The sequence below is a fragment of the Oncorhynchus mykiss genome, chromosome 27 (genome assembly GCF_013265735.2).
Source record: "Oncorhynchus mykiss isolate Arlee chromosome 27, USDA_OmykA_1.1, whole genome shotgun sequence".
Taxonomy (NCBI): domain Eukaryota; kingdom Metazoa; phylum Chordata; class Actinopteri; order Salmoniformes; family Salmonidae; genus Oncorhynchus; species Oncorhynchus mykiss.
This window is the reverse complement of record NC_048591.1, coordinates 4,082,205-4,105,488: the sequence shown is the minus strand read 5'-3', so window position 1 is coordinate 4,105,488 and position 23,284 is coordinate 4,082,205. Positions and strand designations below refer to the sequence as shown.

The following is a 23,284-nucleotide window of genomic DNA, read 5'->3' as shown; positions in this document are numbered from 1 at the left end:
ACTGTTTACAGGTCTATATTTCCAGGATGCATTATGATATCCTAATGCTGTTTGTTTGTGTACGTAGGGCAGACAACTGACTACTTGTATTCCACATTTTTGCAATGTCAGAGCTTGCAATATTGGGTTACATGAGCCTGTGGCCCACCCCCCTCCAGCCAGGCATTATTCTGTGCTTTTTGAGTTTAGGGGGTGTATCAACATTTCTAACCACTTTTGCAGAAAAATATTTTTACACAACCATCCATTTCATTAATGGGAGACATTAGGGATTTTTAAAAACATGGTTGTGTTTTCTTCTACCTAGGGTAGGGTTATAAAACATTTTTTGGGGGGGCCTTCCCATTAGCCTACATTGTATATTTGCCTTCTGATAGAAAATGTATCTAACTGCATTGCAAAGCTGAGCAAATAGACTCGTGTTTAACTGTCATGAAACTGTCATTCAGGTGTGGAACAGGACTGTTCTTAATTACAGAGAAAATGAACTACATACAAGACACTGAATCCTAAATTTGGGCACACTTAACTTGTCAATCATGCATTAATGTCAATGGATGAATTGCACGAAAACATTATGTACGAGGATATCAAGTCAGGATTCAAGCCTACCTGAAAACATAACTATATTGTGATAAACTCATAACCAATGTCATGAGAAACGTGAAACGTTTTTTCTTTCAGATTTGCTACATTTGACCACGGGCCAAACAGCTATGAAACCAAACATGTCTGTTTTGTCTTTTTAACAGCTCGGGGCATTGGTGTGTTTGAGTGAGAAAGCAGTGTGTCAGTGGAACAATGCTCTGAATATACCCTCCTCAGGCCAAAGATAGCTGTCCAGAAAGGTGAGGGGGTTGTTCTTCTACAACCCACCAGTGCCCCAGCAGAGCAGCATCAGAGGTTCAATAAGCAGTACAGCATCGCTGGCCTGACCCGGCAGCAGGGGGGATCCGGTTACACGTCCATGGCCATTTTCCATCACGACCCCAGTAAACCTAAGCCCTTTCCTTTTTTATCTCTTTCGGCTGGCCAGCGTTCATGTTTGTTTGAATGCTGACCGCTGAAATGACAGGGGGGGTGAGTTGTGGTGCAGGTGTTTAGGTTCTTTCACTCACTGACACAGATGAAGAGGACAGTATGAATGTCAGTACAAGGAACTGACCAACCCCTGGGACAGGAATATGATTCCACACCTTCACCGTCACATATACTCCCTCTCTGGCCTCTAGGTCACCAGACTGCTGATTATTACACACACCTGTCACCATCGTCACGCGCACCAGCGCTTATTGACACTCACCTGGACTCCATCAACTCCTTGATTACCTGCTTTTATTCATGTCACTCCCTTTGGTTTCTTCCCCAGGCGTTATTGTTTCTGTTTCATGTCCGTGCACTGTTCGTGTTTCTTGTTTATGTTAGATTATTTATGAAATGTATTCACTCCCTGGACTTGCTTCCCGACTCTCAGTGTACATTGTTACATTCACCAAGAGAGTACAAGTGAATTGGGAGAATCTACAATGCACTGGGAGGTATGGTTGCCAGTTTCTGTTTCTCAAGCCAAGAGAACATAGCCTGGTCCCAGATTTGTTTGTGCAGACAAATGTTTGGATTGACATGATAGAACAAACATGTCTGGTAGCAGTTGAAGGAGAAAAAATCCAAAGGGAAATGCTCTCCAAGTGAGAAGACCATCTTAAGGATAGGGTATGAACTAGAGGCACCGAGGTAATCACCTGTTTGAGATTCAAACCAACAACCCTCTCCTGACCTGACATATCCTGGTTAGGATCTGTATGTGTTTAGCCGATATCAATACTCCAAGGCTACTCGAGTCATGCTAATTGAGCGCTTTACAAATGAAATATTATTGTGTGGGACCAAACCTGGGTCACCATAGCAACACATTAGCCCTAGTCACCCTACCCCAGTCAGTGAGTCACAGTCAGAGTATCGGTCCTCACCCTGTGGTCCTCCTGTAGCGCCATGTTAGTGTTGGGTTGGCCCCCGGCTACGCGGCCCCTGTCACATCCAACTGTCAGACTGGGCATGAAGTCCCGACCGAAGGGCTCTGATAAACTCCGCATCATCTGTTGTACATGTGTGTTGTGTGCCTGGAATGGATCCCTGTGGAGAAGAGGAGGAAGAAGAAGAAGAGATTTAATCAGCCTCAATGTTCCCAGAGACTCTGAATTCTTTGCAGAATTGATGACTGTGCTGATGAGTGAAAAACAAATGGTCATACCATGATGAGCTGTACTTTGAAGAATCTCAAATATATATAAAATATATTTTGATTTGTTTAACACATTTTTGGTTACGACATGATTCCATGTGTTATTTCATAGTTTTGATATCTTCACTCTTATTCTACAATGTAGAAAATAGTAGAAATAAAGAAAAACCCTTGAGTAGTTGTGTCCAAACTTTTGACTGGTACTGTATATATAGATTTTTTCCCCGAAATAGTCATAACAAGAACACGCAACCGGGCATTGCGAGGGAAGGGCTGGTTTGTGGACTGAAGATGGGGCGATGGGGGGGGGGGTCGTACGGTAACGTTTATCTGATTTTAGACTAGGCCTAAGATACTTGTGTGTGTATGTGGACACCCCTTCATACTAGTGGATTCAGCTAATTCAGCCACACCCGTTTCTGACAGGTGTATAAAATCAACCACACATCCATGCAATTTCCATAGACAAACATTAGCAGTAGAATGCCCGTACTGAAGAGCTCAGTGATTTTCAACATGGCACCATCATAGGATGCCACCTTTCCAACAAGTCAGTTCATCACATTTCTGCTCTGCTAGAGCTGCCCCGGTCAACTGTAAGTGCTGTTATTGTCTAGGAGGAACAACGGCTTAGCCGCGGACTGGATATACTCTCCTGCAACCCGCCTCACCCAATGTGGTACGGATCTGCTATTTTTATACTTTAGAACCGGAACCCCCATCAGAAGCTAGCCAGCTAACTAGCTACTAGCTAGTAGTCAGTTAGCCACTCTTAGCGGTCTTCACCGTTAACTCGGACACCAGCCATCCTCAGCTCGGTCAATACCTGCCAGTCTGCACAGCTCGAGATCAACCCAGAGCATATTTTTTTCTCTACCACATCTCCGGATTCCTACCGCAAGCTCTGGACCATTACACCAGATCATCGTAGCTAGCTAGCTGTTATCCGAGTGGCTACTCCTGGCTAGCGCCTCTGTACCAAAGCTAGCACCAGTTAGCCTTGAGCTAGACCCATCTCCCGGTTAGCCGAAGAGGTCTACCAGCTAATTCTTGGGCTACAATACCTCTTTTGCCAATTGGCCTGGACCCTTTATTGCCGACACAGAGCTCCTCCAATCCATCACGACTGGTCTGCCGACGTAATCGTCCGAGTTGGTTTCAACAGGCTTTTCCGTTGCGACGTCGCCCGAATACCCATCTGCTGGCCATGGCCCGCTAGCTCCAGCTCGCCTAGCATAGTAGCAACTACTGAACAGCTCCCTGACTCACCCATTGCTGCTCATTGGACCCTATGATCACTCCGCTACACATGCCTCTCCCTAATGTCAATATGCCTACAGGATAATTATTATTGTTTTATTTCACTGTAGAGCCCCCAGCCCCGCCCTAAATGCCTTAGATAGCTCTTTTGTCGCACCCGCCAAACATGCGGAGACCTCACCTGGCTTAACTGGTGCCTCCAGAGATACAACCGCTCTCATCGTCACTCAATGCCTAGGTTTACCTCCACTGTACTCACATCCTACCATACCCTTGTCTGTACATTATGCCCTGAATCTATTCTAACACGCCAAGAAATCTGCTCCTTTTATTCTCTGTCCCCAACGCACTAGACAACCAGTTCTTATAGCCTTTAGCTGTACCCTAATTCTACTCCTCCTCTGTTCCTCTGGTGGTGTAGAGGTCAACCCAGGCTCTGTAGCCCCCAACACCACAACCATTCCCAAGGCGCTCTCATTTGTTGACTTCTGTAAAAGCATTGGTTTCATGCATGTTAACATCAGAAGACTCCTCCCTAAGTTTGTTTTATTCACTGCTTTAGCACACTCCGCTAACCCTGATGTCCTAGCCGTGTCTGAATCCTGGTTTAGGAAGGCCACCAAAAATTCTGAATTTTCCATCCCCAACTACAACATTTTCTGACAAGTTAGAACTGCCAAAGGGGGCGGAGATGCAGTCTACTGCAGATATAGTCTACAGAGTTCTGTCATACTATCCAGGTCTCTGCCCAAATAATTTGAGCTTCTACTTTTAAAAATCCACATTTACAGAAATAAGTCTCTCACCATTGCCGCTTGATATAGACCCCCCTCAGCCCCCAGCTGTGCCCTGGACACCATATATGAATTGATTGCCCCCCATCTATCTTCAGAGTTCGTACTGTTAGGTAACCTAAACTAGGATATGTTTAACACCCTGGCCGTCCTACAATCTAAGCTAGATGCCCTCAATCTCACACAAATGATCAAGGAACCTACCAGGTACAACCCTAAATCTGTAACCATGGGGCACCCTCATAGACATCATCCTGACCAACTTGCCCTCTAAATACACCTCTGCTATCTTCAACCAGGATCTCAGTGATCACTGCCTCATTGCCTGCGTCCGTCATGGGTCCACTGTCAAACAACCACCCCTCATCACTGTCAAACTCTCCCTTAAACACGTCAGCAAGCAGGCCTTTCTAATCGACCTGGCCCGGGTATCCTGGAAGGAAATTGACCTCATCCCGTTAGTAGAGGATGCGTGGTAGCTCTTTAAAAGTGCTTTCCTCACCATCCTAAATAAGCATGCCCCATTCAAAAAATGTAGAACGAAGAACAGATATACCCCTTGGTTCACTCCAGACTTGACTGCCCTTGACCAGCACAAAAACATCCTGTGGCGTACTGCATTAGCATCGAATAGCCCCCGCGATATGCAACTTTCCAGGAAGTCAGGAACCAATATACACAGTCAGTTAGGAAAGCTAAGGCTAGCTTTTTCAAACAGAAATGTGCATCCTGTAGCACTAATTCCAAAACATTTTGGGACACTGTAAAGTCCATGGAGAATAAGTGCGCCTCCTCCCAGCAGCCCAACCCCCCCCACACTTCACCTTCACCCAAATCCAGACAGCTGATGTTCTGAAAGAGCTGCAAAATCTGGATACCTACAAATCAGCTGGGCTAGACAATCTGGACCCTCTCTTTCTAAAATTATCTGCCGAAATTGTTGCAACCCCTATTACTAGCCTGTTGAACCCCTCTTTCTTATCGTCTGAGATCCCCAAAGATTGGAAACCTGCCGTGGTCATCCCCTCTTCAAAGGGGGAGACACTATACCCAAACTATTATAGACCTATATCCATCCCGCCCTGCCTTTCTAAAATCTTTGAAAGTCAAGTTAACAAACAGATCACCAACCATTTCGAATCCCACCGTAATTTCTCCACAATGCAATCAGGTTTCAAAGCTGGTCATGGGTGCACCTCAGTCACGCTCAAGGTCCTAAACGATATCATAACCGCCATCGATAAAAGACAGTACTGTACAGCCGTCTTCATCGACCTGGCCAAGGCTTTCGACTCTGTCAATCACCCCATTCTTATCGGCAGACTCAACAGCCTTGGTTTCTCAAATGACTGCCTCGCCTGGTTCACCAACTACTTCTCAGATAGAGTTCAGTGTGTCAAATCAGAGGGCCTGTTGTCCGGACCTCTGGCAGTCTCTATGGGGGTGGCACAGAGTTCAATTCTCGGGCCGACTCTTTTCTCTGTATAGATCAATGATGTCGCTCTTGCTGCTGGTGATTCTCTAAACCACCTCTTCACAGACAAAACCCTTCTGTATACATCTGGCCCTTCTTTGGACACTGTGTTAACAAACCTTCAAATGAGCTTCAATGACATACAACACTTCTTCCGTGGCCTCCAACTGCTTTTAAATGCTAGTTAAACTAAATGCATGCTCTTCAACCGATTGCTTCCCGCACCCACCCACCCGACTAGCATCACTACTCTGGACGGTTCTGACTTAGAATATGTGGACAACTACAAATACCTAGGTGTCTGGATAGACTGTAAACTCTCCTTCCAGACTCACGTTAAGCATCTCCAATCCAAAATTAAATCTAGAATTTACTTCCTATTTCGCAACAAAGCATCCGTCACTCATGCTGCCAAACTACCCTCATAAAACTGACTATCCTACCGATCCTTGACTTCGGCACTGTCATTGACAAAATAGCCTACTCAGCTAATTGGATGCAGTCTATCACAGTGCCATCTGTTTTGTCACCAAAGCCCCATATACTACTCACCACTGTGACCTGTATGCTCTCGTTGGCTGGCCCTCGCTTCATATTTGTCGCCAAACCCACTGGCTCCAGGTCATCTACAAGTCTTTGCTAGGTAAAACCCAGCCTTATCTCAGCTCACTGGTCACCATAGCAACACCTACCCGTAGCACACGCTCCAGCAGGTATACTTCACTGGTCATCCCCAAAGCCAACACTTTTTTCGGCCTCTTTTCCTTTCAGTTCTCTGCTGCCAATGACTGGAACAAACTGCAAAAATCACTGAAGCTGGAAACTAATGTCTCTCGCTCCAACTTTAGGCATCAGCTGTCAGAGCAGCTTACCGATATCACTGTACCTGTACACAGCCCATCTGTAAATATCACACCCAACTACCTCATCCCCATATTGTTATTTATCGTTTTGCTCTTTTGCATCCCAGTATCTCTACTTGCACATCATCATCTGCACATCTATCACTCCAGTGTTAATGCTAAATTATAATTATTTCGCCTCCATGGCCTATTTATTGCCTTACCTCCCTAATCTTACTACATTTGCACACATTGTACATAGACCTTTTCTATTGTGTTATTGACTGTACGTTTGTTTATCCCATGTGTGACTCTGTGTTGTTGTTTTTGTCACACTGCTTTGCTTTATCTTGGTCAGGTCGCAGTTGTATATGAGAACTTGTTCTCAACTGGCCTATCTGGTTAAATAAAGATTAAATCAAATATATTTTAAAAAAGTGGTAGGTCACACAAGCTAACAGAATGGGAACACTGAGTGCTGAAGCGTGTAGGGGGGAAAAAATAGTCCTCGGTTGCAAAACTCACGACTGAGTTCCAAACTGCCTCTGGAAGCAACGTCGGCACAATAACTGTTTGTCGGGAGCTTCATGAAATGTGTTTCCATAGCCAAGGAGCCGCACATACGCCTAAGATCACCATGCCCAATATCAAGCATCGGCTGGAGTGGTGGAAAGCACGCCACCTTTGGACTCTGGAGCAGTGGAAATGCGTTCTCTGGAGTGATGAATCACTCGTCACCACAAACAAATCGGGATTTAGCGGATGCCAGGAAAACGCTACCTGCCCCAATACGTAATGCCAACTGTAAAATTTGGTGGAATAGGAATAGTGGTTTAGGGCTGTTTTTCATGGTTCGAGCTAGGCCCCTTAGTTCCAGTGAAGGGAAATCTTAATGCTACAGCATACAATGACATTCGAGACAATTAAATGCATCCAACTTTGTGGCAAGTTTGGGGAAGGTCTGTTTCTGCATGACAATGCCCCAATGCTCAAAGCGAGGTCCATACCGAAATGGTTTGTCGAGATCGGGAATTGGAACGCAGACTACGAGCCAGGCCTAATCACCCAACATTGACCTCACTGATGCTCTTGTGGCTGAATGGAAGCAAATCCCCGCAGCAATGGTCCAACATTTAGTGGAAAGCCTTCCAAGAAGAGTGGAGGCTGTTATAGCAGCAAAGGTGGGACCAACTCCATATTAATGACCATGATTTTGGAATGAGATGTTTGATGAGCAGGTGTCCACATACTTTTAGCCATATAGTGTATGACAAGGGTCTAAGCTAGGTGATTAATAGATATTACATTCTCAAAGTTTTCCTGTGGAATGGCTACACTTACTCAAAGCATATATTCACTAATGAAAAACATTAACCAATATTTTGCTGACACCAGTAACTCTATTCCTTGAGTAGTAAGTACTATGCTATTACTGTAGCCTACATGTCAACCAGTAGCTATTAAGACACATCATACATGGATTTCAGTGTGCGTTAGTTGTCATTTAAATGTAGTAATATCTCAAATCAAAGTTGTGCAGGTGTTTAAACAGGTGCAGCAAAATGCTTATGTTACTAGCTCCAACAGTGCAGTAGAATGTCTAGCAAATTCAACACAAATAAACAAATATAAAAAAATGTAAACAACAAATCAAGAAATGACAGAACGAGTCCAATTAACAATCCAGGGGTAGACATGGAGTGAGCAGCGTCAAAATCCAGAACATAAATATAGACACTGACAGTATATCATTTGGAAGGAAAATTGTATGTTCAGTAGTAGCCATAATATAAATATAGACACCGACAGTATATAATTTGGAAGGTATATTGTATATTAGGATGAGCTATTTCTAGAATACAGTATATTAACAGAAAATTAGGTGACTATATATACATGGGGCATAAGTCTCAAGGTGCAGGGCAGAGTACCGTGCAGGTAGCCAGCAAGTGACGGCTGTTCAACAGTCTGATGGCCTGGAGATAGAAGCATGACCATTATTGCCCAACAATAATATCTGCAAACTATTAATTGTGAATGTGGCTCTTAAAATAACATTATTGACAATAGCCTACAGACTGTCATTGTAGACAAGGGGTGGGTAGCATACAGTCGTTATTGTCCATTATCTGAAGCAACGCGTCGTTCAAAGTGGTGTTGACTGGTATTTAAAAGAAACAATTTTTCGAGAAAAATCTTCATCCTGTCGAATTAATGAGTGGCAGAATACAATATCGATACTACTTACGACAAGAAAGGGTCCTCGTCAAATTCCCTGAGAAGACTGTTAAACATTTCCACGGGTGTTGGAGAGGAAAAGTGAAGTATGAAATATCTATTTTCTGTTTAGCGCTATGAAGCGGCTTCTACTACCCAATGTACGACAGACAAGCGCGCACGGTGCCAATGAAGTTACTATGGAACCTTGCTACACTTCAGAACGTTGGGCTTTATGAACCAGGAACCACATGACCTCCGTAGAGCCATCTGGTTGGCTGGCTATTCACAGCTCGAGCAAGATCTATCAGAAGAACGTTATGTTGTCAGAAGCTGTCATGACAACGCAGCTCGCTCCAGAGAAAAAAGATATTCGATGTTTTGCCGTATTTTACAAGCGTGTGCCACTTCAGCAACGAGGCAATGCTGTAAAAGATGTGTAGGCTAAATGGCGTTTGTTGTTGAATTTATCCATTTAAATACGATGTACTATATTACTTTTCATTGGGCCTACATGTACTGTACATAGTTTTATTTGCAGTTGTCACTATGACAATGAACACACCCTGAAAGCACTGAATGGTCTGAACTAGTATCTGTGCGTTAGCGACCTCATGGTCTTATGCTACCACCATCTTATTAATTAATAGGCAACGTGCAGTAGGATGCGTAATCTGTTGATTGACAGGACTATAGAACGATAAACTTTCCTCTAGTGTGGATGCTTACCAACGTGTTATAGATAAGTAGCCTATAGTTTATCATTATAGTAATCGGCTGGGTGGATGTCTCCGACACAACACATTATCGCAACAGAACTAACCTACTAGTAAGTCTAGCTAACGTTAGCGAACTTGAATGAAATACATATACAATTACACGTATACACTTACACTTGACTTTTATACTCTATGGCGTTTTGTCTCTTTCAAATAATTTACTCTGGCAAGTTTGCCATGCAGTAGGGAAGTAAAGCGGAATTAGAATCCATCACTTCCGTTGTTTAGCTGTGCCATAGTGAAGTGGAAACAAACAATACCGTTACGACCTGATGCGGTAACGACACGGTAAATTGCCTTGTGAGAAGGCAACATCGTGTTGTTCAAAGTGGCTTGGAGAGAGAAATAAGAAAAACATACGGAAAACATTAGCCTACAAGATTAATTCCTTAAGTTGCATCTCATTGAGAGGAAAGAAACGCAAAACTGGCACCTGTCATCTCACCTGGCTCGCACATATGCGAGTCATCGTGACTTGCTTTAATTTTTGCAATTTTTTTATCTTAATTATTACCTCTTTTTCTCCCCAATTGGTAGTTATAATATTGGGATAGCGTCTAGCTTCTCTGGTGTGATGTGTCCAGGTTTCCCGTGCGTCCTCCAATACACAACCCAACCCAGCTTCTTGACACAAGGCCCAATTAACCCGGAAGCCAGCTGCAGCAATGTTTCGGAGGACACACCTTTCCGTACACCTGGCGACCATATCAGCGTGCACTGAGCCCGTACCGAAACAGGAGTATGTGATGAGACAAGGACATCCCTCCCCTTACCCGGAGGATGCTGGGCCAATTGTGCACCGCCCCATTGTTCTCCCGGTCGCGGCCGGCTGCTACATGGAATCGAACCTCAGTGCCTTAGACCACTGCGCCACTCCGGAGGCCCCCTCCTCTCTTATTAAAGGTGTGTTCGTAAATTCATCCTGGAGTGCCAGAAGGCTCTGAGCATTTGTAAATTCAGAGAGTTGTTAGATTGCCCACAGATCATTTCACTCTAGCATTCAGAGTGCACACTGGACTCTGACAAAGGAGTAGAGTTGGTCCAAGCTTTCTGACCTCACAACGCAACCAAGCTAACTGGCTAAAGTTGGCTAGCTTGCTAACGTAAACTCAAACTCGTACATCGCCTTGGTCCGTACAATTGCCCTTATTTTAGCACCCTGAAAATGTAATACTTCCAGATCAACTGTAATGTCAATACCATTGTAAATCACAATTTCTCCCCTTTCCAACAAAATCAATTACATGACCTAAACACTGCCCGTTTCTGCATAATTCAAGCAGGCAATGAGCCCCGTCGGGGCTTTTTAAAAATGGCGGGTGAGGAAGCGAAACTAATGCGTGATAGTGAGAAGACAGATGTCGTGTGGGAAAATGGCTTTTTTCACTCGATCTGTCCAACTTATCACCCTAACGCCTCTAAAATGTAAATAAAACACTATAAAGAGTTTATATAATGTGTCATTACATACCTATTTGAAGGTTTGTGTCGAATTTGAATCAAGTTTAGTGCGGTGCTAAAGTGATCTTAGAAGTAAACAGCGGCTTTGAGAATGATGATTGCATGCAATGATGACAAAAAAATGACTAGGTATCCCCCCTTGCCTCCGTCACTGTCCATTTCTTGTTTTTAAACAATGAGAGAAGTGCTACACCGGGTGGAGAGAGATTGTAAGACAGAAATAGTTGCTTTATGCGTGCTGTACGTTACGACATGACACGTCAAGATGTAACGGAGGGTCAATAAATACCTATTCTAGCGGTTTCAGAGCCAACATCTTTGTACGGTAGGATTTACACATACAAAACACACCACCAGTCCAAGTGAAAGGTTAAACCAGTTTATTATCAGGTTTCACAAAACACAAAACAAACAGAGTAAACACTATATCACCCGTGGAAGGTCCTCCAATCGTGGTCTTTGGTTCAATCCTTGTTGAAATCATCAGTTCCTTTATTCTAGTAAACCACATCCTCCACCGTACACTCGGTCTCCCCAAATACCTCCTACTCCTTCACCTGCCGGGGTCAAAGCAAATACAAAAAATAAAACCCAGGGCGCAGTTAAGTAGAGGCCCTGATTGGTTTCACCTGTCTGCAGTTTGGCTCTGATTACAACTGGAGACAGGTGTGGCTGTTCTGCTGCGGTCTAGGTTTCCCCTGAGCTGTCCAGGTTTCCCCTGAGCTGTCCATGGTCCTGCCTCTGGGGAATACTTCTCATTGCTGTCCGTGGTCCTGGCAGCCAGAAAACAAAGAAACCTTGCAGGCACATACCGTCTATCCACCATATAACCCCTGAAACCACTACAATATATAGGGAAGGCCCTATCTTACTCTTGCTTGCTGGATATAAAATAGGCTACAGTGTTCATAATTGACTTGTGTGGAAGTTTGAATAGCGAGAGCTTCTCTGGTGTGATGTGATCACATTGGCTTGTGGTAAAAATGCAATAAACGTGAATCCTCTGTTCTCCCCGCACTCAATGTTTATGTTTACAATGAAATGTATTACATCAGAATGCCCAACGTTAGATTGTTTCCAATAGATCCAGTCGGTATTAAATAGAATGTCGTAACCAATGATGTGTATAAACCCTGCATGGTTGCATGGTTTACTGCTTTGTCAAGACAAGGCCCAAATCCCTGTCATCAGAAAAGGGGAGTTATTTAAATCCCAGTCATCTACCAAGAGAGTTATCTATATTATTCGTATCCATCTATTTACCAACACAAACCGATGCTGGCACTAAGACTGCACTCAACGAGCTGTTTAAGGCCATAAAATGCCAGAAAATGCTCATCCAGAAGTGGCGCTCCTAGTGGCCAGGGATTTTATTGCAGGCAAATTTATATCCATTTAACACATGTGCAACCAGAGGAAAAAAAACTCTAGACCAGCTTTACTCCACACACAGAGACACATACAAAGCTCTCCCTCACCCTCCATTTGGCAAATATGACCATAATTCTACCTGATTCCTGCTTACAAGCAAAAACAAAAGCAGGAAGTACCAGTGACTTGCTCAATACGGAAGTGGTTAGATGATGCAGATGCTACGCTACAGGACAGTTTTGCTAGCGCAGACAGGAATATGTTCTGGGATTCATCCAATGGCATTGAGGAGTATACCACCTCAGTCACCGGCTTCATCAACAAGTGCATCGATGACGTCGTTCCCACAGTGACGTATGTACATTTCCCAACCAGAAGCAACATCCTCACCGAGCTAAAGGCTAGAGCTGCCGCTTTCAAGGAGCGGGACACTAATCCGGATGCTTATAAGAAATCCTGCTATGCCCTTAGATGAACCATCAAAAGGCAAAGCGTCAATACAGGACTAAGACTGTGTGATCATGCTCTCCATAGCCGATGTGAGCAAGACCTTTAAACAGGTCAGCATTCACAAAGCTGCTGGGCCAGACCGATTACCAGGACGTGTACTCAAAGCATGTGCGGACCAACTGGCAAGTGTCTTCACTGACATTTTCAAACTTTCCCTGACCGAGTCTGTAATACCTACATGTTTCAAACAGACCACCATAGTCCCTGTGCCCAAGAAAGCGAAGGTAACCTGCCTAAATGATTACCTCCTCGTAGCACTCACGTCTGTAGCCATGAAGTGCTTTGAAAGGCTGGTCATGGCTTATATCAACACCATCATGCCGGAAACCCTAGACCCATTCCAATTCGCATACCGCGCCAACAGATTCACAGATGACGCAATCTCAATCTCACTCCACACTGTCCTTTCCCACCTGGACAAAAGGAACACCTATGTGAGAATGCTGTTCATTGACTACAGCTCAGCGTTCAACACCATAGTGCCCATAAAGCTCATCACTAAGTTAATGATCCTGGGACTAAACACCTTCCTTTACAACTGGATCCTGGACTTCCTGACGGGCCACCCAGGTGGTAAACAACACATCTGCCACGCTGATCCTCAACACTGGGGCCCCTCAGGGATGCATGCTTAGTACCTTCCTGTACTCCCTGTTCACCCACGACTGAGTGGCCAAGCACAACTCCAACACCATCGTTAAGATGGCTGATGACACAACATTGGTAGGCCTGATCACCTACAACGATGAGACAGCCTATAGGGAGGAGGTCAGAGACCTGGCCGTGTGGTGCCAGGACAACAACCTCTCCCTCAATGTGAGAAAGACATAAGTGCTGATCGTGGACTACAAAAAGGAGGGCTGAACAGGCCCCCATTAATATCAATGGGGCTGAAGTCGAGTGGGTCGAGGGTTTCAAGTTCCTTGGTGTCCACATTATCAACAAATTATCATGGTCCAAACACACCAAAACAACACATTTTCCTCCTCAGGAGACTGAAAAGATTTGGCATCGGTCCCCAGATCCTCACTAATGTTCTATAGCTGCACCATCGAGAGCATCCTGACCTGTTGCATCACCGCCTGGTATAGCAACTGCTCAGCATCTGACCGTAAGGCGCTACAGAGGGTAGTACGTACTCCCAGTACATCACTGGGGCCAAGCTTCCTGACATCCAGGACCTAGTGTCAGAGGAAGGCCCCAAAAATTGTCAAAGACCAGACACTCCAGTCACCCAAGTCATAGACTGTTCTCTCTGCTACTGCACGGAAAGCGGTACCGGAGAGCCAAGTTTAGGACCAAAAGGCTCCTTAACAGCTTCTACCCCCAAGTCATAAGACTGCTGAACAATTAATTCATCCGGACTATTTACATTGACCCCCCGATTTGTTTTTACACTTCTGCTACTCGCTGTTTATTATCCATGCATAGTCACTTTACAAAATACCTCGACTAACCTGTACCCCCGCACATTGACTCGGTACCGATACTCCCTGTATATAGCCTCATTGTTATTATGTAATTTTATTTTAATTTTCACTTTAGTTTATTTAATATTTTATAACTCTATTTCTGGAACTGCATTGTTGGTTAAGGGCTTGTAAGTAATAATTTCATCGTAAGGTCTACCTACGCCTGTTGTATTCGGCGCATGTGACAATTTTTTATTTTTTTATTTGACAGGGGCGCTTTATTGAGCAGCCATCTTGGTACTCCTCCTCAATTGTAAAAAAGATTTGGGAAGCTATAGGAATGCATTTATTAATGTCTACATTTGTTTTTTGACACATTTATTCTATAACAGACACCTTAATGAAGACTTTTGTGTTGTATTATGCGAGCTAAACATACAAATAAAACATGTAAAAAATAGTATATTTTAAAGTATACAGTATATTTTTTTTCTGAAATACTGTAGAATTCCATTCATTCCTGTGGAGGACTTTTCGTAGGGAGTGCCAATATCGCAAACCGGTAGCTTCAAAGCCTCCCAATACACAGCATTAGCAATCCAGGGTTTATATAGGTCATTGGTCGCAACCCTGACTGCCTATGGGGAAAACAAGCTGTCGTTACATAAGTTACTTAGGTCACAGCAAAAACGTCACCTTTTTTTAAACCCAATTTTCTTGTTGTCTGCTTGTTTTAGTCAATTACAAAACTATAATGTATAAACATGTAGGGGGAGTAGCAGAGGGGAAATGTCCATAGGGGGAGTAGCTGGGGGGAGGGGGAAGCAGGTAGCTGACGAGTGGTGGCTATTCAGCAACCTGAGGGTAGAAAATATTGGCCAGTCTTCCAGTTTTTGCCATGATGCTCTTGTGCTGCCCGCATCTGAGTGATTGAGCGGGGAGAACAGGGCATGGCTTGGGATGCTGGGGTCCGTGATGATCTTCTTGGCCTTCCTGCGACACCTGGTGTTGTAGGTGTCCTGTAGGATCGGCAGTGTGCACCAAATGCTGCGTGAATCACCTTCTGAAGCGCCTTGCTGTCTGCGGCGGTGGAGTTGCCATACCAGGCTGTGATGCAGCCCGACAGTATACTCTCGATGATGCTCCTGTAGAACACTGTGAGGGCCCTTGGGGACAGGCTAAATTTCTTCAGCATCCTGAGGTTGAAGAGTCACTGTCGTGCCTTCTTCACCACGGTGTCCGTGTGGTTAGACCATTTCAGCTTCTCTGAGATGTGTACTCAGAGGAATGTGAAGTTATTGATCGTCTCCACGGCGGCCCCGTTGATGAGGACGGGGGCATATCCAGCCTGGTTCCTCCTGAAGTCCACAATCAGCTCCTTTGTTTTGCTAACGTTGAGGGAGAGGTTGTTTACCTGGCATCATGCCATCAGAGTGTCTATCTTCTCCTTGTAGGCTGTCTCGTTGTTGTTGGTAATCAAGCCTACTACTGTTGTGCTGTCAGCAAACTTGATGATGGAGTTGGAACTGGGTGGGATCACGCAGTCGTGGGTATACAGGGAATACAGGAGGGGACTGAGGACGCACCCTTGTGGGGCCCTTGTGTTGAGAATCAGTGTTGAGAAGGTAATGTTGCCTACCTTCACCACGTGGGGGCGGCCCGTCAGGAAGTCCAGGACCCAGTTGCATAGGGAGGAGTTCAGACCCAGGGCCATGAGCTGTGTAATAAGCTTATAGGGCACCATGGTATTGAAGGAAGAGATGAACAGCATCCTCACATATGCATTCCTTTTGTCCGGGTGGGTAAAGGCAGTGTGCAGTGCAATGGCGATTGCGTTGTCCGTGGATCTGTCAGGGCGGTAGGTGAATTGGAGCGGGTTGAGTGTGTCGGGGAGGGAGGTGGTGATATGGTCTTTGACTAGCCTCTCGAAGCACTTTATGATGACGGAAGTGGGTGCTATTTGTCGGTAGTCATTCAGTTTAGCTTCTTTCCCTTTCTTGGCCACAGGGATAGTTGACATTATGAAGCAGGTGGGTATAGCAGCCTGAGCTAGGATGAGGTTGAAAATGTCCAAGAACACAACAGCCAGCTGGTCTGCACATGCTCTGAGGGCACGGCTAGGGATGCCGTCTGTGCCGGCAGCCTTGCGAGGGTTAATACCTTTGAATGACTTGCATATGTCCTCAGTGGAGACTGTGAGTGTGTAGCCCATGTTGTCATTGGGGGCTCTCATTGGCAGCTCTGGGTCATTGTGCTCGAATCGGGAGAAAAAGCTGTTTAGCTCCTCCGGTAAGGTGGTGTTGGTGACCACGATGTGGCTGGCTTTCTTTTTGTAATCCGTAATCGTTAGGAGCCCCTGCCACATACGTCTTGAGTCAGATCTACTGAATTTCTCCTCCACTTTATCCCTATACTTGTGTTTCACCATCTTGATCGATCTGTGTAGGTCGTATTTGTACAGTTTAACCAAACTATTGTCCCTGGTCACTTTGCCCTGTTTATAAGCAGCAACTCTCACTTTCAGTTTTCCTACAAGGCTGCTATCAATCCACGGTTTTTGATTCGGGAACGTTTTGAAAGACACTATCGGTATCACCTCATCCATGCATTTTTTTATGAATCTGGTGACTGAGTTGGCGTAGTCATTGATTTTGACCCGGAACATATTCCAGTCCACTTGATCAAAACAGTCTTGGTCGGACCAACGCTGTACAGATCTGACTACTGTAACTTCCCTCTTGAGTTTTTGTTTGTAGGCAGGGAGAAGTAAGATGGAGTCATGGTCGGATTTGCCGAAAGGAGGACGGGAGAGGGCCTTATACCCATGTCGAAAAGGTGTGTAGCAGTGGTTAATAATATAATTTCCATTAGTTAGACTGTTGTGTTTTGGTAATAATTTGGGAGCATGGTTCTCAAATTACTTTTGTTCATCTTTGAGAGCCTTGTTGGTGGCGGCTTGTGGCCATGGCGATAATCCCAAGAGAACTCTCGGAAGTTAGAAAGGGCGACACTGGGAGGCTGCTCTCTGATCCCATGCACCATCTCCTGTTGTTGAGAAAAGTAGAATACCTATTAAGCAACTATATAAAAGACTTGGTCAACCCTCAGTCTAGAGAGCTACTGGGTGTGCAGCAGTGCAGGCTGGTGGGAGGAGCTATAGGAGGACGGGCTCATTGTGTGGTTTCCATATGTTTGATGTGTTTGATACCATTCCATTTATTTCATTCCAGCCATTACAATGAGCCTGTCCTCCTTTAACTCCTCCCACCAGCCACCACCGGTGTCCAGGCTTTTGATCAAGCACCGCTCAAACACATCAGAGACAGTTCATCAAGGTCTGGTTGAGCAGCTAATTTATAAAATGTGGTTTGCTAGGGTGACAGGAATAAAAGCCTGCATACCCATTAGCTCTCTTGATCAAAACATTGCAACATTCCTTATTATTATGTGAAAACCGACTGGGACCATGTACGTACACTACGGGTCAAACGTTTCAGAACACTTACTCATTCAAGGGTTTTTCTTTATTTTTTTACGATTTTCTACATTGTGGAATAGTAGTGAAGACATCAAAACTATGAAATAACACATATGGAATCATATAGTAACCAAAAAAGTGTTAAACAAATCAAAATATATTTTATATTTGAGATTCTTCAAAGTAGCCACAATTTGCTTCTACACCTGCATTGCTTGCTGTTTGGGGTTTTAGGCTGGGTTTCTGTACAGCACTTTGAGATATCAGCTGATGTAAGAAGGGCTATATAAATACATTTGATTTGATTTGCCTTGTGATGACAGCGTTGCACACTCTTGGCATTCTCGCAACTAGCTTCACCTAGAATCCTTTTCCTACAGTCTTGAAGGAGTTCCAACATATGCTCAGAACTTTGTTGGCTGCTTTTTCTTCACTCTGCAGTCCAATTCATCCCAAACCATCTCAATTGGTTTGAGGTCGGGGGATTGTGGAGGCCAGGTCATCTGATGCAGCTGCAAAGCAATCACTACTTAAGGACACCAATAAGAAGAAGAAACTTGCTTGGGCCAAGAAACACGAGCAATGGACATTAGACCGGTGGAAATGTGTCCTTTGGTCTGGAGTCCAAGTGTGAGATTTTTGGTTCTGTGTGGGTGAACAGATGATCTCTGCATGTGTATTTCCCACCCTAAAGCATGGAGGACGTGGTGTTATGGTGTGGGAGTGCTTTGCTGGTGACACTGTCTGTGATTTATTTAGAATTCAAGGCACACTTAACCAGCACGGCTACCACAGCATTCTGCAGCGATACACCATCCCATCTGGTTTTCGCTTGGTGGGACTATCATTTGTTTTTCAACAGGACAATGACCCAACACACCTCCAGGCTGTGTAAGGGCTATTTTACCAAGAAGGAGAGTAATAGAGTGATGGAGGGCTGCATCAGATGACCTGGCCTCCACAATCCCCCGACCTCAACCAAATTGAGATGGTTTGGGATGAGTCGGACTGCAGAGTGAAGGAAAAGCAGCCAACAAGTGCTCAGCATATGTAGGAACTCCTTCATGACTGTTGGAAAAGCATTACAGGTGAAGCTGGTTGAGAGAATGCCAAGAGTGTGCAAGGCTGTCATCAAGGCAAAGGGTGGCTACTTTGAAGAAATTAAAATTTGAAATAGATTTAGATTTGTTTAACACTTTTTTGGTTACTACATGATTCCATGTGTTATTTCATAGTTTGGATGTCATCACTATTATTCTACAATGTAGAAAATTGTCAAAATAAAGAAAAACCCTTGAATGAGTAGGTGTTCTAAAACTTTTGACCCGTAGTGTATGATACTTTTTAAACGTACATAGTCAATATTCACGTAATAATAAGGAATTCCCATCAACCACGCCCACAAATTGGGAAAAACAAACATTCTTTCCCATTGACCCCCAGTGTAAAAGAGCAGAAATATACAGAAATAACAAAACATGCCGAAAAGCTGCTATGTTGTTCAATGTACAGTCGTGGCCAAAAGTTTTGAGAATGACACAAATATATATTTTCACAAAGTCTACTGCCTCAGTTTGTATGATGGCAATTTGCATATACTCCAGAATGTTATGAAGAGTGATCAGGTGAATTGCAATTAATTGCAAAGTCCCTCTTTGCCATGCAAATTAACTGAATATCATAAAAACATTTCCACTGCATTTCAGCCCTGAAACAAAAGGACCAGCTGACATCATGTCAGTGATTCTCTCAGGTGTGAGTGTTGACGAGGACAAGGCTGGAGATCACTCTGTCATGCTGATTGAGTTCAAATAACAGACTGGAAGCTTCAAAAGGAGGGTGGTTCTTGGAATCATTGTTCTTCCTCTGTCAATCATGGTTACCTGCAAGGAAACATGTGCCGTCATCATTGCTTTGTACAAAAAGGGCTTCACAGGCTGCCAGTAAGATTGCACCTAAATCAATAATTTATCGGATTATCAAGAACTTCAAGGAGAGCGGTTCAATTGTTGTGAAGAAGGCTTCAGGGCGCCCAAGAAAGTCCAGCAAGCGCCAGGACTGTCTCCTAAAGTTGATTCAGCTGCGGGATCGGGGCACCACCAGTACAGAGCTTGCTCAGGAATGGCAGCAGGCAGGTGTGAGTGCATCTAAACACACAGTGAGGCAAATACTTTTGGAGGATGGCCTGGTGTCAAGAAGGGCAGCAAAGAAGCCACTTCTCTCCAGGAAAAACATCAGGGACAGACTGATATTCTGCAAAAGGTACAGGGATTGGACTGCTGAGAACTGGGGTAAAGTCATTTTCTCTGATGAATTCTCTTTCCGATTGTTTGGGTAATCTGGAAAAAAGCTTGTCCAGAGAAGACAAGGTGAGCGCTACCATCAGTCCTGTGTCATGCCAACAGTAAAGCATCCTGAGACCATTCACGTGTGGGGTTGCTTCTCAGCCAAGGGAGTGGGATTACTCACAATTTTGCCTAAGAACACAGCCATGAATAAAGAATGGTACCAACACATCCTCCGAGAGCAACTTCTCCCAACCATCCAGGAACAGTTTGGTGACGAACAATGCCTTTTCCAGCATGATTGAGCACCTTGTCATAAGGCAAAAGTGAGAACTAAGTGGCTCAGGGAACAAAACATCAATATTTTGGGTGCATGGTCAGGAAACTCCCCAGACCTTAATCCCATTGAGAACTTGTGGTCAATCCTCAAGAGGCGGGTGGACAAAAAGAAAACACAAATTCTGACAAACTCCAAGCATTGATTATGCAAGAATGGGCTTCCATCAGTCAGGATGTGTCCCAGAAGTTAATTGACAGCATGCCAGGGCGGATTGCAGAGGTCTTGAAAAATAAGGGTCAACACTGCAAATATTGACTCTTTGCGTAAACTTCATGTAATTGTCAATAAAAGTCTTTGACACTTACGAAATGCTTGTAATTATACTTCAGTATTCCATAGTAACATCTGACAAAAATATCTAGACACTGAAGTAGCAAACTTGCGAGAAGAGCTCTGTGGCTTCAGGCAATTCTGCATGGGAGAGTGGGAAATGTGGGGACCAGGTGTCCAAGTAGGCTACATGTAGCTATGTGGGAGAAAAACCTTTCATCGTAGGTAAAACATTTAACTTGTATAGTATAGTCCGTTTGTAACGCCACTCACTACTTGTAGCTGTATAGTTTGTTTGTTGGTCTTGGCTATCTTAACGTTCAAGTTGGTAGCTAGCACTCACTCATGTGGCTGCTAGCACCGTCATGAAAAGAAGGCATGAGCGAAGCCCTACAATATTATGTTTTCTAAGTAGTGAAAACAATCTGGAGCAGGCAATGTTGTTGAAAAGTAATCTTTAGACATGTTGTACTTTGCTTAAATGTAGTTTTGTAATTGACGAAAACAAGCAGACAAAAAGAAAATGGCAAAAAAAAGACTAAGTATTTGCTGTGAGCCAATGGGGTAACCTAGGTTGTTTTCCCGACAGGCGGAGGGGCCGCAACGCTCTATCTAATACCGACTGGGTCTATAAATGAGGTAAAGAGGTCAATCGAACTCGAACAAAATAATGGAATTTCCATGGAAATGTGTGGGGGAAAGGGCCGTGGGGGAAATATCAAGAGTCTCCTCATTGCCCCCCCCAGCAAAATTAGCCTACATTTAGGCTATTGTTTGGATGTGTATTTAACACTATGTTGAGGTAAAAATCTGAGTATCATGAATGTCAACCCCAACACGTTTATGGCATCTTTACTAATCAACTGCATTACAGATAAAAATGACTGACTACCACCACTGATTTCTGTATGCTAGCTATGCTAACTAGCTTATACGAACAGGGGTTAGCATTTAGCGGTCAGTTGTTCTAAACCTTAAAAGGGACAACTTCTACACGTTATGCAGCTAAAACAGACACATATATCCAAATCAGACTCAAGTAACCACATTGTGGGTGTCATGATTCCTCCTGGCAGCAGAGGGTGGCAGAGAATGCCCAAGAGACTATTATTAGTCTCAAGTGTGTCTTATTATTTCATGATAATTTGTGTCCCTGTTAAAAAAGGTGTGTTTTCTGTGGTCCTTTGCAGAAGCTTGAATTGTTTACCGCCTGCAATCGTTTTCTGAGTGAATTTTCCAGACGTATTGTTTATTTTAATTTTTTATGTGTACTGGGATCCTGTGGCTACCGTATCGCAGTAAAGTATTATGTTTATCCTTAAAGGCCCACTGATTCCTTGTCTGAGCTCTTCTCTGCACCTGGTTCCAACCTTACCACATCACAGTGGGCCTGTTACAATACATAAATCATTACGAATATCCACTTTGTTAGATCAGATTTGTTGAATGTGCACCAATCTGGTCAATGGAATGTCTGCGTTCCATTGCCTCCTTTACAGCATCTATCAAAGTTATGAAAACATTTTTTCAGTCTAATTTGTATAAACATTGTGATTGGACGATAGCTGTGAGGGTTAACAAATCAGGATCAAATCCTCTGATCTCCTCGAGCTCATTAATGATAGAATGTTCATGTTTGAAGATTGCCGAAAGGCTACTCTCTTTGGCAATGACAAGCAGAGGCAAGGAGTGGAATGTAAGCTACAGAGACTGGTACCCAGGCTACTGGCAAACCAACTCCCTGACCAAAATGGCTGACCTTTATGCCATCATATTTAGGTTAATTCCCATTCTAGTATTCTAATTCCTAATTCTATAGCCACAACTTCAAATGTGCTGAATAATAATTATTTATTTAACTTTCAATTACAGAAAATAATCTCAATGCACATAAAAAGTAAACAACAAAATATTAAAACTTTAAATTGAAATTATGAAGATATAATGTCTCTAGATTATCTGGTAACTCGAGCCCCTCTGCTGGGGGCAATTATGAAACGAACAACAAAAGTAAACTAAAAACCTCTACATTAAACCCTGTGCATCTAATAAGTAATAAGCCACGTAGTAAAGTCTTTGTCAGAAGGCCTACTGTAGTGCTCATCACACAGAAATCTGAATCCTCCTGCTTGAAGTTGACAAAAGTGGCCCTTTGTCTAAATGTTTAGTAGCAGCTGACTGTAAGGACACCCGGCTCTCTGGGAGTGGGTTCTGCTACCCGACACTCTGGCATGTGGCTGACTGATGTAAGGAGGACCATCTGCTGAGAGTTACAAACAGACCCTTAAAGCCCACCCTCAACATACAACACAGACATGTACACACTAGCGTGCGCACAGTCACTCTCTCTCACACACACAGGTGCTTGAGTATGCATATGACAGAGAACACACCCTCTTGTGCTCATGATGTACACAACAACACAAATACAAGGCCACATAAATAATAATTCACTCAGAATTATTTTTTTTGCAAATAAAAGTCTTAAAATGGTGAGGTACAGTTGAAGTCGGAAGTTAACATACACCTTAGCCAAATACATTTAAACT

At 43.9% G+C, this 23,284-nt stretch overlaps 1 protein-coding gene across 5 annotated transcripts in view; it reads right to left on the bottom strand.

The window, feature by feature from the left end:
* The window catches only part of LOC110507358 (myeloid leukemia factor 1), a 148,330-nt gene that overhangs the window by 19,493 nt on the left and 105,553 nt on the right, over positions 1–23,284 (bottom strand). For 3 of the 5 annotated variants that reach the window (XM_036964664.1, XM_036964665.1, XM_021587304.2), the window contains exon 6: positions 1,971–2,133. In XM_036964664.1, coding sequence (XP_036820559.1) covers positions 1,971–2,096 — 126 coding nt within the window. In that variant the 5' untranslated portion in view covers positions 2,097–2,133. Of the gene's footprint in view, positions 1–1,970; positions 2,134–8,860; positions 9,058–23,284 lie in introns of those variants that run through there. The other 2 variants (XM_021587299.2, XM_021587300.2) reach the window with 2 other exon arrangements.